The sequence below is a fragment of the Peromyscus leucopus genome, chromosome 5, assembly GCF_004664715.2.
Source record: "Peromyscus leucopus breed LL Stock chromosome 5, UCI_PerLeu_2.1, whole genome shotgun sequence".
In the NCBI taxonomy this organism is placed as follows: domain Eukaryota; kingdom Metazoa; phylum Chordata; class Mammalia; order Rodentia; family Cricetidae; genus Peromyscus; species Peromyscus leucopus.
The window spans coordinates 77,646,690-77,660,889 of NC_051067.1; the positions used below are offsets into that span (position 1 = coordinate 77,646,690).

The 14,200-nt window shown below is 47.6% G+C and overlaps 1 protein-coding gene across 1 annotated transcript in view; it reads right to left on the minus strand.

Annotated features, from left to right (window-relative positions):
- Positions 1-14,200, minus strand: part of Abcc12 (ATP binding cassette subfamily C member 12) — a 77,172-nt gene that overhangs the window by 48,837 nt on the left and 14,135 nt on the right. The window contains 5 exon segments of the mRNA XM_028893987.2: positions 4,817-4,964; positions 5,403-5,576; positions 7,301-7,537; positions 7,818-7,965; positions 11,247-11,402. Coding sequence (XP_028749820.1) covers positions 4,817-4,964; positions 5,403-5,576; positions 7,301-7,537; positions 7,818-7,965; positions 11,247-11,402 — 863 coding nt within the window.

Here is a 14,200-nt window from a genome sequence, read left to right on the forward strand (position 1 = left end):
ACAAGGACTACACATGACAAGCGTGCACACAGGTGAGACCAGAGCAAGAGTGTGGAGTAGAACAGAATGGAAAGGTCCATCTGGGCCCAAAGAGCCTCATGTGGCTGGACCTTCAACTGCCCAGACTCCATGGATGGATTTTTATATGCTAGCACCCTGAGTTTAGATGCAGGGAAGGAGTGAAAAAGAACATTTGTGAACATTGCAGAGCCACGGGCAAGTATGGTAGCCTAGAGACATCCAAAGTGGGGCCCCTGCCAGGTATCCCAGGGACAGATCTAAAACCTCCTCATCATCAATCTGCAAGGTGCCCAGGACTCTGCACTGTTCTCTTGGATTTGCTAGGAATCGATCTAATTCTAGCCTCTTGTGCAAAAGGGTTTTCATACGGGCACTGTGGCCGCCACACATTCCTCTTGCCTCCCTAGGTCCCACGTTCTTCTGGCTGTGAGGACAAGGAGAAGCTAGCTCAGCGCCCAACAGGACCTACTCAGCGGAGGAAGTTGTTTTCCGTGTTAGTATTGGATCCAGGGCTCTGCTGTCCACATGCCTTTCACCTCAAGAACCCAGTGTCCACATCTTTGCTCCTACCGGGGGACTTCCCCTTAAGCCCTCATCCCCCCAGCCCTTTGGGGTACTCTCCTCAATTTACCTTATAGAATTGTCAATCATTCAGGAGTTGAATTTGGTGTCTACTGTAGGACAGGTGCTGTGCCTGGGTCTGGGGACACACAGTAAGCAGGGTCACAGCCCTCTCCCAGTGAGGAAGATAGGCAATAAAGAAAAATAGAAATAAATGCCTGTAATTCCACCACTTAGGAAGCTAAGGCAAAAGGGTCTTGGCTTGGAGGCCAGCATGGGCTTCACAGCTAGTTTCAAGCTAGCCTAAAACACTGTTGCAAAAGAAAAGCAATAATGATAATAAAACTTGAATAAGATAATTTCCAATTGTGATGGGTGATCAGAAAGAAACAACCAAAGCTAAGTGATAAAGGAACACTGGTAGGACGGGAACACACTTGGAGCGCTGGTCCAGGTGGCCTTTGGAAGTCAGCGATCGGAGGAGACCCAAGGTCAACACAAAGACAAAAGGAGCATCTAACAGGACAAGGAACCTGAAGCATGTAGGAGCATGGCATGATGCTTCTGGAACAAAGAGTAAAGTCAGCAGAGGTTACAGGAAAACAAGATCACCAGACGCCAGACCTGCTGAGCCAAATGAACACATCAGGATTTCACTAGAACGATCTAAACTTGAATCATCTAAGTGAGATAAGAAACCACTGAGGAATTTCTAGCAGGGAGCAGGCAGTGACTGGTACTTTAAAATGTTACTCTGGAGCAAGATGGGTGGCTGCTGGGAGTGGGAGGTGGGCTGCTTCTTCTTCTGTATGACCCCTGAGGGGAGACTGGCTTGGACCAGGGTGGTAGTGGAATGGAGAGAAGCAGATGGGCTCTTGGTGTGTCTGGAGCCAACAAACACAGGTCTATTTTCAAGCTTTACGCTCGCTACAGCCTTCCCTGAACCTTTACAGTGGAAACCCTTTCCCTAGCCACTTGGGCAACTCCTAGGGTCTGCGAATAGTAGGATTTTGATTTATAGTCATCGAACCTAACTGACTTGTGCTACACTGAATTGGGTTACATTGAATTAAGTCCAATGGAATCAGAATGAAATGAAATGAAATGAAATGAAATGAAATGAAATTGAATTAAATTCAGAGTGTGAAGGAAATATTTCTGCATCCTCAAAGAAGGGCCTATTGAGTTGCTGATGTTCCAGCCAGAGGATCTGCCATCAGTGAGGGACAGGTTTTCTCCTCTCTTAGGGGCAAGGTTTATTTGTTTACGTGACATTATCTTTGGGTTTTTTTTGTTGTTGTTGTTGTTTTTTAGTTGAGGGACCCAGTGTCTCACTATATGGCCCAAGCTGCCACAGGCCTTGTAATCCTCCCGTCCTCTCCTGGGACCTGGAAGTCTAGGCCTGAACCAGCACATAGCGTGAAGCAGGTGTTGTAGAACCAGTCCCGGAAACACAGACACAGCTTCACCCCAACTTTATGCTGATGCCTAAGTATGAAGGAAGGTCCTGAGAGCTGACTGTAGCCGTGACTCTGGTCCTGGAGTCACCACCACCTGAAGCCACACCAGCAGTTCTGTAACTGTCCCCGCAGCTAAGGTTGACATTCAGCGGTGCAAGCTCTGCAGGTACTGAAGGACAGCAAGGAGAGGGCCTCCCACATCCTCCCAGAGACGGTCACAGCAAGGAGAGGGCCTCCCACATCCTCCCAGAGACGGTCAGCAAGGAGAGGGTCTCCCACATCCTCCCAGAGACGGTCACAGCAAGGAGAGGGCCTCCCACATCCTCCCAGAGACGGTCAGCAAGGAGAGGCCTCCCACATCCTCCAGAGACGGTCAGCAAGGAGAGGCCTCCCACATCCTCCCAGAGACTGTCAGCAAGGAGAGGGTCTCCCACATCCTCCCAGAGACGGTCACAGCAAGGAGAGGGCCATCCACATCCTCCCAGAGACGGTCACAGCAAGGAGAGGGCCTCCCACATCCTCCCAGAGACGGTCAGCAAGGAGAGGGTCTCCCACATCCTCCCAGAGACGGTCACAGCAAGGAGAGGGCCTCCCACATCCTCCCAGAGACGGTCAGCAAGGAGGATCTCCACATCCTCCCAGAGACGGTCAGCAAGGAGAGGGCCTCCCACATCCTCCCAGAGACGGTCAGCAAGGAGAGGGTCTCCCACATCCTCCCTCCCAGAGACGGTCAGCAAGGAGAGGGTCTCCCACATCCTCCCAGAGACGGTCACAGCAAGGAGAGGGTCTCCCACATCCTCCCAGAGACGGTCAGCAAGGAGAGGGTCTCCCACATCCTCCCAGAGACGGTCAGCAAGGAGAGGGCCTCCCACATCCTCCCAGAGACGGTCACAGCAAGGAGAGGGTCTCCCACATCCTCCCAGAGACGGTCGAACCTAAGCTTGTTGGGAATTGTCGACTACAGCCTGGCAGCCCTTCTCGAGTGATCCAGGGCATCCTGGAGTTGGGTGTTTTTGGAGTCTATGTCAGAGAGGGAACGACACTTGCGATGAACAAGCCTGTGGGGCATCTGTGTAAGATGAATTACTAAACGGTCTTATTAATGAAACCCGGAGCCAGATATTCTGAGACATCAGAAAAGCAGAAAGAAGCCAGCGGTGTTCTCACCACTTGGAGATCCTCAGCCGAAGAGACCTACTTCCTGTATGCCCACGCCTATACGCCTTTCTGTTCTGCCATCTCATTTCCTCTCTCCACCCAGCAGATCACTTCCTCTTCCTGCCGAGCTCAGACCTCCATACCCTTATGGTTAGTGCTGGGATTAAAGGTATGTACCACCAAGCCTGGCTCTGTTCCCAGTGTGACCTTGAACTCACAGAGATCCTTCTCAGTGATAGAATTAAAGACGTGTGCTACCATTGCCTGACTTCTATGTTTACTATAGTAGCTGGCATCCCCCCCCCCATCCTCAGATAAACTTTATTAGGGTGCACAATATATTGGGGACACAATACATCACCACACATCTGCTTCAAACCAAAGCCACCGAACATGCAGGTGGAGGTGTGGCAGCAGGAGGAGCAGGCGTGGACCCCCCCACACCCTGTGTGAGGGCACCCTGGACGTCACTCAGGAGACCTTCTACCCCCTGTACTCAGCATTCTTTTCTAAACTCTCCTGAGGGGCTCCCCCGTCCCCTTAAAAGAGCCTGTCTCTTCCATAGACCTCCAGGGTCTTCACGGAAGGGAAAATCCTGGGTACCTTCTCTTGGCCTTCCATCTGAGGACCAGAAGCGCTTTGCTTCCAATAGAAGAGTTCTGGAGGTCCTCAGATCCTTGGAGTGTGGGGAGGGAAGCTGCTTTGAGGTAAAGGCCATAAACTCTACAGATCATCATTACCCTTTGTGATCCTTTCCAGAGGGTTCTAGGGCCTGACTTGGGAGTAGGAGGTGACAGGGGAAGGGAGGAGAAAAGCATAGATTCCCCCAGCTCTGCCCTAAATAAAACAGCAGTGCTGGGAGGGAAAACAGATTTACATTTAGATTTGACTGAAATAGGCTTAATATCACCTGGGGAAAGAAATCTACAAATGTATCCTCATATCTGCTCAAGAGGCATTGTGTCAATGGGCCATTTAAGGACAATAAAGCCACTAGGAGCAAGGACAGATAGGTGTTGTGTGTGTGTGTGTGTGTGTGTGTGTGTGTGTGTGTGTGTGTGTGGTGTGTGTGGTATGTGTGTATGTGTGTATGTGTGTGTGGTTGGTGTGTGCATGTGTGTGAATGTATGTGGTGTGTGTGTGAATGGTTTGTGTGTGGTGTGCATGTGGTGTGTGCGGAATGTGTGTGGGGTGTGTGTGTAGTATTTGTATATGTGTGAGAGTGGTGTGTGTGTGTGTGTGTGTGTGTGTGTGTGTGTGTGTGTGTAAACATCTTCTAAGTCAAGGAAATAACCTGACACAGCTACTTTACTGCTCAATATGTTTGTGATTATTTTTGTAAGGGTAACTGGCCAGCACTAGACTTCCTGTGCCCCAGAAAACATGAAACCATATGCTGCTCACCCTTGGGTTCATTAGAACAGATGTCTGGGTCTATTAAAAAATTGCTACAAGCCTTGAAAAATCCTCTGACCTACAAGAGTACCTTAGGAGGTCCCCTCAGCGCCCAGGCCCTGCCCCCTGCTGCAGCGCCTGGCCCTGCAGAATCTTAGGAACCCCTTCAAAGAGTACATTCTACCCATGTAAGTGCTTTGCAAAGCAGCTGCTCATCTTACCGTGAATGGTGTTCATAAAAGATTTCTCCCAGGCGTACATTTTAATCAGCTTGATGCAGGTCAGAAACTCATTCATTGTCTGAACTCGCTTGTCTGTCACTGAAATTGCTGATCTTCGGAAAGCTGAATTGAGTTTGGCCATAAACATCTGAAATCGAGGTACAAGCAACTGTGTTCAGGGAGAATTGCTGAATTGCAGTTGGCCTAAAAATCCAGGGATGAGACGATAGCGCCAAACCAAGTTCTAAGGGAACTTGGCTGGGAGGCTCAGTCCAGTCCTTCCTCTGCACTCTGGCAGTCGGCTTGGCCTGGAGGAAACCACTGGGAATCTGTCAGGTGATAGAATGAAGTGCCAAGATGCAGGGCAGGAAAATAGGAACTTTGGCAAACTCCACAAGCATCCCTCCTCCCCAGGGCACTTGAATTCAAGTTCTTAGGGAATGGCACAGGGCCAGGAACACCTGTGTTCATAGAGGCTCAGCCTTTGGGTGCATGCTGCAGAAATGAAGCCCTTCACTCAACTCCACCAAAGTGGGCATGCCAAGGACAAATGTCAAGCATTTTGCATTGCACATCCCTGACTTACCTGGATGGGTATGAATATAATGTACACGCATATCCCGACAAGAGCTGTGGACCCCAGAATGAAAAACGCATATACCGCACAAACGACCATTAGGATGGGGATGGTGGCTGGCAAAGGACAAAACAAGGCAGCCTCAAACAAGGAATAACTATCACTTGATAGTATATTGAGCACCTAGAAAGAAAGCACATAGGTTCAGGCTTGGGACCCTTCTGGAAGCTTTCTGATTGGCAGGAGGTGGGTCACATCAAGGGATCAATGAAATGAGTAGTGTGGTCTCACTCTGGCATGACTTTGGAGGGCTAATTTCTTAGAATTGAAGACCCAAAAAAAATAGAGCTGCAAAGAGATATGCTGGGTTTTGGTAACATGCTGAGGCCCTATTTGTGTCTTTATTAACACGGCTGTCTTTACTCAAAGCAGCAACACTCCCAACAGAAAGACTGCTCTGTGGGCATGGCGGTCCATGCATGTGATCTCAGCATCTGGGAGGCTGCAGCAGGAGGGTCTGGAGTCCGGGCCAGCCTGGGTTTCACAGTGAGACCCTATCTCCAAATCATCAAAGAAGGAAAGAGAGAGAGGCGAAGGACAAGGTGAGGGGGAAGAAGAGAAGGAGGAGGAGAGACACCCTTCTGCCTCCTTTGTGCAGAATGTGGCCATGACTGAGGGCTTGAAAGTGATGTGTAAGCCAAAGGGCAGAATGAGACCTGGGGAAGAATTTGTAAAGAAAACTAAGCTCAGCTCCGGGACGATTCATTATTTGTGTTTTTCTCTCCCTCCCGCTGACTTTCTGAAAAGGTTGGAGTGGTTGGATCTCTTGCAACCATCCTGAGTCGTTAGGAGAGACACATGATAAGAAGATGAAGGGAAGGCTCCCAAAGCCACCCTCCCCCAAGCCCTGAATTGCCTTCTTCCAAACTTCTTTAAGATAAAGTGAGATCAATTCCTTTATTTGCTTTTTTTTTTTAAAAAAAAAAAAAAAAAGAAAAGAAAGAAAGAAAGAAAAGAAAAGAGAGTCTTGTATATTCCAGGCCAACCTCAGATTTGCAGTGTAGCTAAGGATGACCTTGAGTTTCTGACCCTCCTGCCTCTACCTTCTAAGTGCTGGAACTGCAGGCATGAACCACCACACCTGGTTCATGTGGTGCTGGGGCCGGAACCCAGGGCTCTGTACATGGGAGGCAAGCAGTCTGCTAACAGAGCTCTGTCCCCAGCCCTTGTTTCTTCCATGCGAAATCACTCATAATTGACATAAGATGATTGCAATACACGAAGGAGTGACTGGGAAAGAGAAACGAGTCCTTTCACCAAATACCATGTGGGGTTTCCTTGACTAGGGAGTTTTTCCTGAATAAGAAGCAAGGATTTTATTACTAAAGATTAAGGGCTTAAGAAAATGTCAACTCTGCAGGACGATGCATATGTTTCTGTATTCTATCTTTGGTGCCAGAGAGCTTACACAATTGGAATATTTTTTTTTCCAGAAGGGAACAAGTTCTCACTACATAGCCCAGGCTAGCCTCAATTTTCCAGTGCTTCTTCATCTCCTGAGTACTAGGATTACAGGCATGCACTATACTTAGCTTGTCCATCAGTTTTATCAAATGTCTATAGTGTGCTCTATAATGTTTTATTGTCCTCACTATAATCAAAGGGCTTGAATAATATCACCCTCGACCTCAGTGCCAGCTTTCCAAGTTCTGTAGCCCTCCTCTGTCTCGATTCCTCTTGTATTTTGAGTCATCACCTCCTCACTTAGCAGGGGAGGTGAGGTGATGTGATGGGCAGGATACGAACAGGTGAAAAGGAGGCCAGTGCTCCACCCAGGAAGCACAGCCCACACACTCACAGAAAGAGGACCAGTTTTTCAGGTGTACGGTCCTTCCAGCCCTGCTTACCTCGCCCGCAGAGATGTGAGTCAACGTCTTGAAGGACAGCAGGTTTTCGAAAACGAGCGTGGAGAGGGCCACCTTCAATCGGATCGCTGTGCGGTAATTTATGGCCCAGGCAAGGGCCCAAAAGAGGACTTTGGTAAACTCGGTGGCAAAAAGGGCCAGACACAAGCAGATGCCAACCCCGATGTGTCCGGAGGAAATGCTGGTAATATGCTGGAGGATTTGGTGAATGAGAACTGTCTGTAAAACAGTGTGGTGAAGAGAAGGGAGGGCTGCTGGATGGAGCTCCACACAAGAGGCCTCAAACGACAGCAAACTGACTTTACAGGCAGAATTTTCCATTACTTTCAGTGGTGGTGGCTGCACTTGACAAGGACTGGCTTTATGAAAACTCACCCCCAAGGAGCACAGAAATAAAGACAATGCACTGAAGCCACCAGCTCTTAGAGAAAGTGACTAAGGACATGCTTTGCCCAGCTGGGGACCTAGGAGACAATTCAGAAGAGCCAGCCCCACTCACCGGCCCTAAGGCTGCCATGATGATGCACAGGATGTTGGCTACAACATCCATCAGCACACGAGTCCTTTGGAATTTCCATACCACGCGGCCCAGAGAGGCCTGCTCAGGCCCCACCCTCTTAATTTCTTCATCCCAGAGGATTTGAAATCTGCAGTGAAAGAAAGGGAAGAGAAAAGGACAGGCAGTCCATGTCACCTATCATCTGGAACTGCTTTGGTGAGTCAGCTCTTGCAAAGGTGCCTGCCACAGCCTCATCCCGTTAAGTGGTGCCTTTGGGCAAGTAATGTTCATTCGCTTTCTTCTTCTTCCCCCGGGGAAGGTAACTAGTAGGGGTGGGGTGGGGAAGGAGGTGATGCCCAACACAGCTGCTGATAATGTCTGCGCTAGGCACCACCCAAATCTTTCCTTCCCCAGGCTCCGGCTACAACATCCCTAATATAACCATAAGACGACAGGGGCAATGGAGAGTTAAAAGTTCTTCTCCCAGGGGGAAAAGCTGTCTTTCCTTTTAGCAAGTTATTATGGTACGTGCCTATAATCCAAGTACTTTGGAGGCTGAGGCAGGGGAATTTGAAGTTTTAAGTCAGACTAGGCTATGCAGAAAGACTTCGTTTCAAGGAAGCAAAAAACATTGTCCATTTCAAAGATTTGAAAGGAGTCCTGCACAACAGGTCTATGGCACATGAAGCAAAGGATGCTAGAAAGCAAGGCTGCACAGACTCTCGTGAGACTTCACGGGCCTCAGGAAGGCACCTCGGTGGTGCCATGTTCTAAGAGCAAGAAAGACAACTGCTGGTCTTTAGGTCAGTGCAGTGAAATAATTTGCTAGCAGTATGATACTCAAAGCAAAGGTAAAAGATCACACAGGACGTGAGGGGCATCAGGCCAGAGGCACAGTGCTGGCAAGTTAAAGGGGGGTTCAAGGACAGGTAGCTAGGGGTGACAACAGGACTCTTCGGTGGATTAGATGTGGGAGGGAAGAGAATGGGGACCAAGGGTAGAAGCCAGTTTCCCAGTCTTAGCAACCGTGAGAATGGAGAGGGAAAGAGGAAGAGTACTAAGAGGTGGGGCTGAGGGTCAAGAATGAAACTTTCAACTCTCGCCTAGCCTGGATGAAGCTATGTATTCGATACATGGGCAGAAGAAAAAAAAAGAAAAGAAAATCCTACATTCATACAAACCCAAACGAAACACCCTGCACTTTAGATATTGAAATATGTGAGGCATCCAAGTGCTGCCAATGCTGGACCTATGGAGTTCAGATTCTAGAAGAGAGGCCCGGGGTGAAGCTGGGCACATCATTTATTTGGTGCTTAATCTCCTTGCCTGAGTGAAATCAGCTAAGAAAAAAGGGGCAGTTGATGTTGGGCAGGAAACAATTGAAAAAAAAAAATCCCTAGTGGGAAACACTAGCTAGAAAGCTAGAAGGAAAATCTAGCAGCACACAGACGCTGGTGTAGCCCCTCCAGGTTCCCTGGAAACCTTCTCAAGACTGTAGAGAAGTTAGCAGTAGCTGAGATTTCTTCAGGGCAATTCTTCCCCTAGAAGCAACTTCAAGACCATAGCTTGTACTCAGCCCCTTTAGTATATTGTGGTATTGTGTTCCTCCAAATATTGTGCATGCTAATAAACTTATCTGGGGTCAGAGACTGAGCAGTCACAATATTAAACATAAAAGATAGGCAGTGGTAGCACATGCCTTTAATCCTAGCATTCCAGAGGCAGAAATCCATGTGTTCAAGGATACAGCCAGGCATGGTGACTCACGCCTTTAATCTCAGAAAGCGAGCCTTTAATCCCAGGGAGTGGTGGTAGAAAGCAGAAAGGTGTATAAGGCATAGGAGGACCAGAAACTAGAAGCATTTGGCTGGTTAAGCATTTATTTGGCTGGTTAAGCTTTCAGGCTTCTAGCACAGTTCAGCTGAGACCCATTCTGGATGAGGACTCAGAGGCCTCCAGTCTGAGGAAACAAGCTCAGCTGAGGATCCAGTGAGAACTTTTAAGATTCATGCTACAGTATATATTCCAGGATGTGTCATACTTTGGACCATGTGGCCAAGACAAAGAAAGGTAGCAGTTTTGAGGACCTTGGTCAGGGCATTATAGGTCCTCAGAACCCATTTCAATGCAAGTATCAGGAAGAATGGAATTTGGGACTGGAGAGATGGGGGCAGTTAAGAGCACTTGTGGCTCTCCCAGGGGACTCAGGCAGGCTTGAGTCTCAGCACCCACATGGCAGCTCACAGCAATCTGTAACTCCACTTCCAGGGGATCTGACACTCTCTTCTGACCTCCTCTGGCGGCAAGCATGTGCATGATGCTCATACAGACATGCAGGCAAAACACTCAGCATGTTAAAAGCACAGCATGAATGAGATTGGAGTTTTTGTGCAGATGAGAAGTCTATAAATTTTCAACTGAAAAGAACAAGGTGGCAGCCTCACAGTATGTTTAATTTTTTTTAAAGATTTATTTATTTTATGTATATGGGTGTTTTGTTTGCATATACAGCTGCACACCCAAAGAGGGAATTGGATCCCATACAGTTGTGGGTGCTGGGAATTGAACTTTGGGCCTTGGTGTTCTTAACCACTGAGCCATCTCTTCAGCTCCATGTTCTATGTTTTAACTTCAGCATAAAAAGCATAGCCTGGACTGGGTATGGTGGCGCACACCTTTAATCCCAGCACTTGGGAGGCAGAGGCAGGTGAAACTCTCTGAGTTCTAGGCCAGCCTGGTCTACAGAGTGAGTCCTGGGCCAGCCAAGATGACACAGTAAGAGCCTGTCTCACAGAGAGAAAAAGGTGGCCTGTGAGAGGAAAAGCAGATGAGGCATTTCTGCAAACAGTGGTTGCACAGGTTATGGTTGCAGAGAGTAGAAAAGAAATCTGAGCAGGGTTACCAACATGTTAATGGTACCTGCCTCTGGTAGGGGAACAGAAACATGGTGGGAAATAGTTTTACTGCTTAAACGTTGCTAAACTACAACTAACATCAATTAGTTTAGACCAGTGGTACATTTTTACAAGTCAAAATTGGTTAATATATAGGCAGTTTGCAATGCAGACATACAATGATGATATTTTTTAAAAAAATAATAAAGCCAGAAATGATGCCTAGAGCTTCATGCAGCAGCCAAGGTGAGGCCTAAACAGCACAAAGTCAAGCAAGTCCCCCATGAACTGTCCACAGTGCTGCCCCTCTAGCTCTCAGCCTCACACTGAAGTTCCCTGTGTCCTTTCTACCCAGCCATACTTTCCCTAGAGACCGGGTCAAAGTGCAGGCATTTCAACCCACATCTCAGTGAACAGCTACTGAGAAGGGTCAGCAGCTCCCAAAGGTGTCAGTTTCCACAGGGGACACAGAAGCATGTAAAAGAACTCTTGGGATCCCTTGCTTACAATGCCCTCCCCTTGGTGACCCTGGTACCTCTTGGCGTTGATGTCAGATGAATCATATGGTGATATTGGGGGCAGGGTCTCCACAGTCAGCGTGTGCTTGTAACTTTGAATCATCACAGGTGTGAGCCAGGAAAATGTGGCAAAGGACAGCAGGCCAGCATCATCCACAGGATTGGGTGCCAACCTAGAGCAAATGGTATTCTCATGTTCCTGGGTGCTGGGCTCATTGCCCTGATACCCTGGCTTGAATCTGTAACCACCATGATAATCACAGTCATGTGTGGACCCTGGAGTTTACATTCATTAGCCCTTTGGGTAGTTCTTGGTCTAGCTTACCCCAGTTCAGGAGAACAGATGGTGAATGTTCAGGGAATATGCAGGTCAGCCATTAAACACAGCCAATATTCAAACTTGAGTAACAGACATTTAACTATATTGTCCTGAAATCAAAGGTAACCATACCCAAAGTTTAGCACTACCTATTTCCACCATTTTTTGTTATAATTTTTAATACATTTATTAGATTATATGTAAAAAAAAAAAACAACTACAGAATGTTGCATTAATTTGCATGTCATCCTGCATGGGGTCCATACAGACTGTTCCAATTTTAACAAGCACACTGTTGAAGTGAGCATTTATACCACTGTCCATATCCTTATAGGAGTTCCTCAGATTCATTTACTATCTTTGTGGTGGGAATATCCAGGAGTGGGGAGCCACTGTACATCTCTCCAACTTCACAATCAGCAATGTCATGTTGGTAGCCCAGGATATGGTACTTACAACATAAAAATTGAAAAATATGTGGAATGAATATAACCAAAATGGAATATATGTGTATGAGAAAGGAGAGAGAGAGAGAGATTGTCAAAACTAAACAAAATTTGAGACATGCTATAATCCCAAGAGATGCCAGTTGGACCTCTGTGCTCAGAAAAGGCTGCAGTTTCTAGTCTTGTGGTTAATGATGTATAAAATAATATACCAAACTACTGAGTATATGTGTTTGGAAGTCAGGCTGCCTGAGATACTATCCTAGAGTTTAGAAATGACCTACTCTCTGACTCTCTGACACTTGGTGTTGTCTTGCAGCTCATGTCAGCAAAAGGTAGAGTCTATTTCCCTCACCCTGAATCTGAGATGCCCTGCAGCTCACTTTGGTGTGCAGAATGCAGTAAAAGTGGAGTGCTGGCCTGAGCATAAGTCTAAAGATGTCCTGCCTGCATCCACTGTTGTGGAATAATCTTTTTGTACACTGTGAAGATGTGTCTTTGCCAAGACACCTTCTTATTGGTTTAATAAAAAGCTAAATGCCCATTAGCTAGGCAGGAGGTAGAGGCAGGACAGTCAATCAGACACAGACGATGCTGGGGAGAAGAAAAGTGGGGTCTCCAGGAGAGGCAGAGGAAGCAAGACATGCTGGAGGACAGGTGAAGCCATGAGCCACATGACAATACAATACATAGATTAAAAGATATGGGCTAATTTAAGTTGTAAGAGCTAGATAGTAACAAGGCTAAGCTATGGCCTATCATTTATAATTAATAACAAGTCTCCATGTCATTACTGGGGAGCTGGTGGTCCTGACAAAAAGGTCCAACTACATCTACTCATTTTCTTGGAAGTCTTCTAGAGGCTGAGTGACTACATGGCCCAGTTGTCTCTATTTTCCCAGTCAATTTCCTTTTGGTCAACCCTCAGAAGCACAGGCACCTTGCCCAGCATATGCCTGAGTAAATCTGATCAAGACCAGATAAACTACCCAAACCATGCCAGTCCAGGTTGCTTTATTTTATGAGTTACCTGTATAATTGTAAGCTGAAAAAAAATGCTTTCAGCTGATAAATAGTGAGGCAGTTTGTTAAAAATCAAGGATATACTGCCAGAGCCAGCTCAATCTGAGTGGCCAGTGCTTTCACCTGGAGCCAGGATGTTGTCTGGGCCCAAGTTGCTGCCCAGGGCCATGTCTGTGTCCATGATCCAGCTGCAGATGAACTGTGTGTTTATGTCTGTGGTCCATGTCACCTCAGGGGGCCATAGGAAGCAGGCATGATGAAATCAGAGGGCCATGCTGAGCTGGCCCTGCCTTTTGCTGGCCTAGGGAAAGCTGGCCCTGCCTCTCACTGGACACTGCAGCAAGAGAGCTGGCCCTGACCCTCACAGGAGAGCTGACCCCTGCTCTCAGGAGAGATGTCATCCCTCACCACAGGAGATGGACACCTGATGGCATGGGCATATGGGAGCTGACTCCACCCCCTCATTTGAGGAAGATGGCCCCAGTGGCCCAGAATGACCAGCTTGGCCACCACCTGGGCCCACAGCCAGGCCTTGGGTTGACCCACCCTAGCATCTACCCCATCTAGGACCTGCTGGAGCTTGTGAAGGGACTAGAACAATACTGGCAAGATCTCCAAGCCACAGGAGGCCACAGGATATTCCAGAGGAGTTCTGGTGAGGATCTAGTGAGGATGGTGTACCAGAAACCAGAGGCCTTAAACCAGTGAGCATTTGCCAGTCAAGCTGATGGGACAAAAGGGTAGACTGTGTGATACACCACTCCTGATGCCACCAGGATGAATGAAGAGGTGTTGGAGAAGAAGAAAAAATGAAGAGATTGGTTTTGGTTTTTGTTTGTTTGCTTGCTTTGCTTTGGTTTGATTTTTTTTTAATTTTCTTGGAGGGGGTGCTGTAGGGGTGAGAGGAGAATATGGGAGGACCAGGAGGTGAGCGGAATTAAGGTGCGTGATGTGAAATTCCAGAAGAATCAATAAAGACATTATGTTAAATAAATGAAAATTTAAAATAAAAAAATAAAGACTGAGATATCCTGGCCTACAACCATGGCAGAAGATTCCTGCCTACCAGAGGCCACACCAGTACTAAGAAACCCAGGAACCCCAGGTACTAGGAACTGCAGAGGCCATACCACTATCCAGAACTCCAGAACCCCAGAGGCAATGTGAGCACTCCAAACCCCAG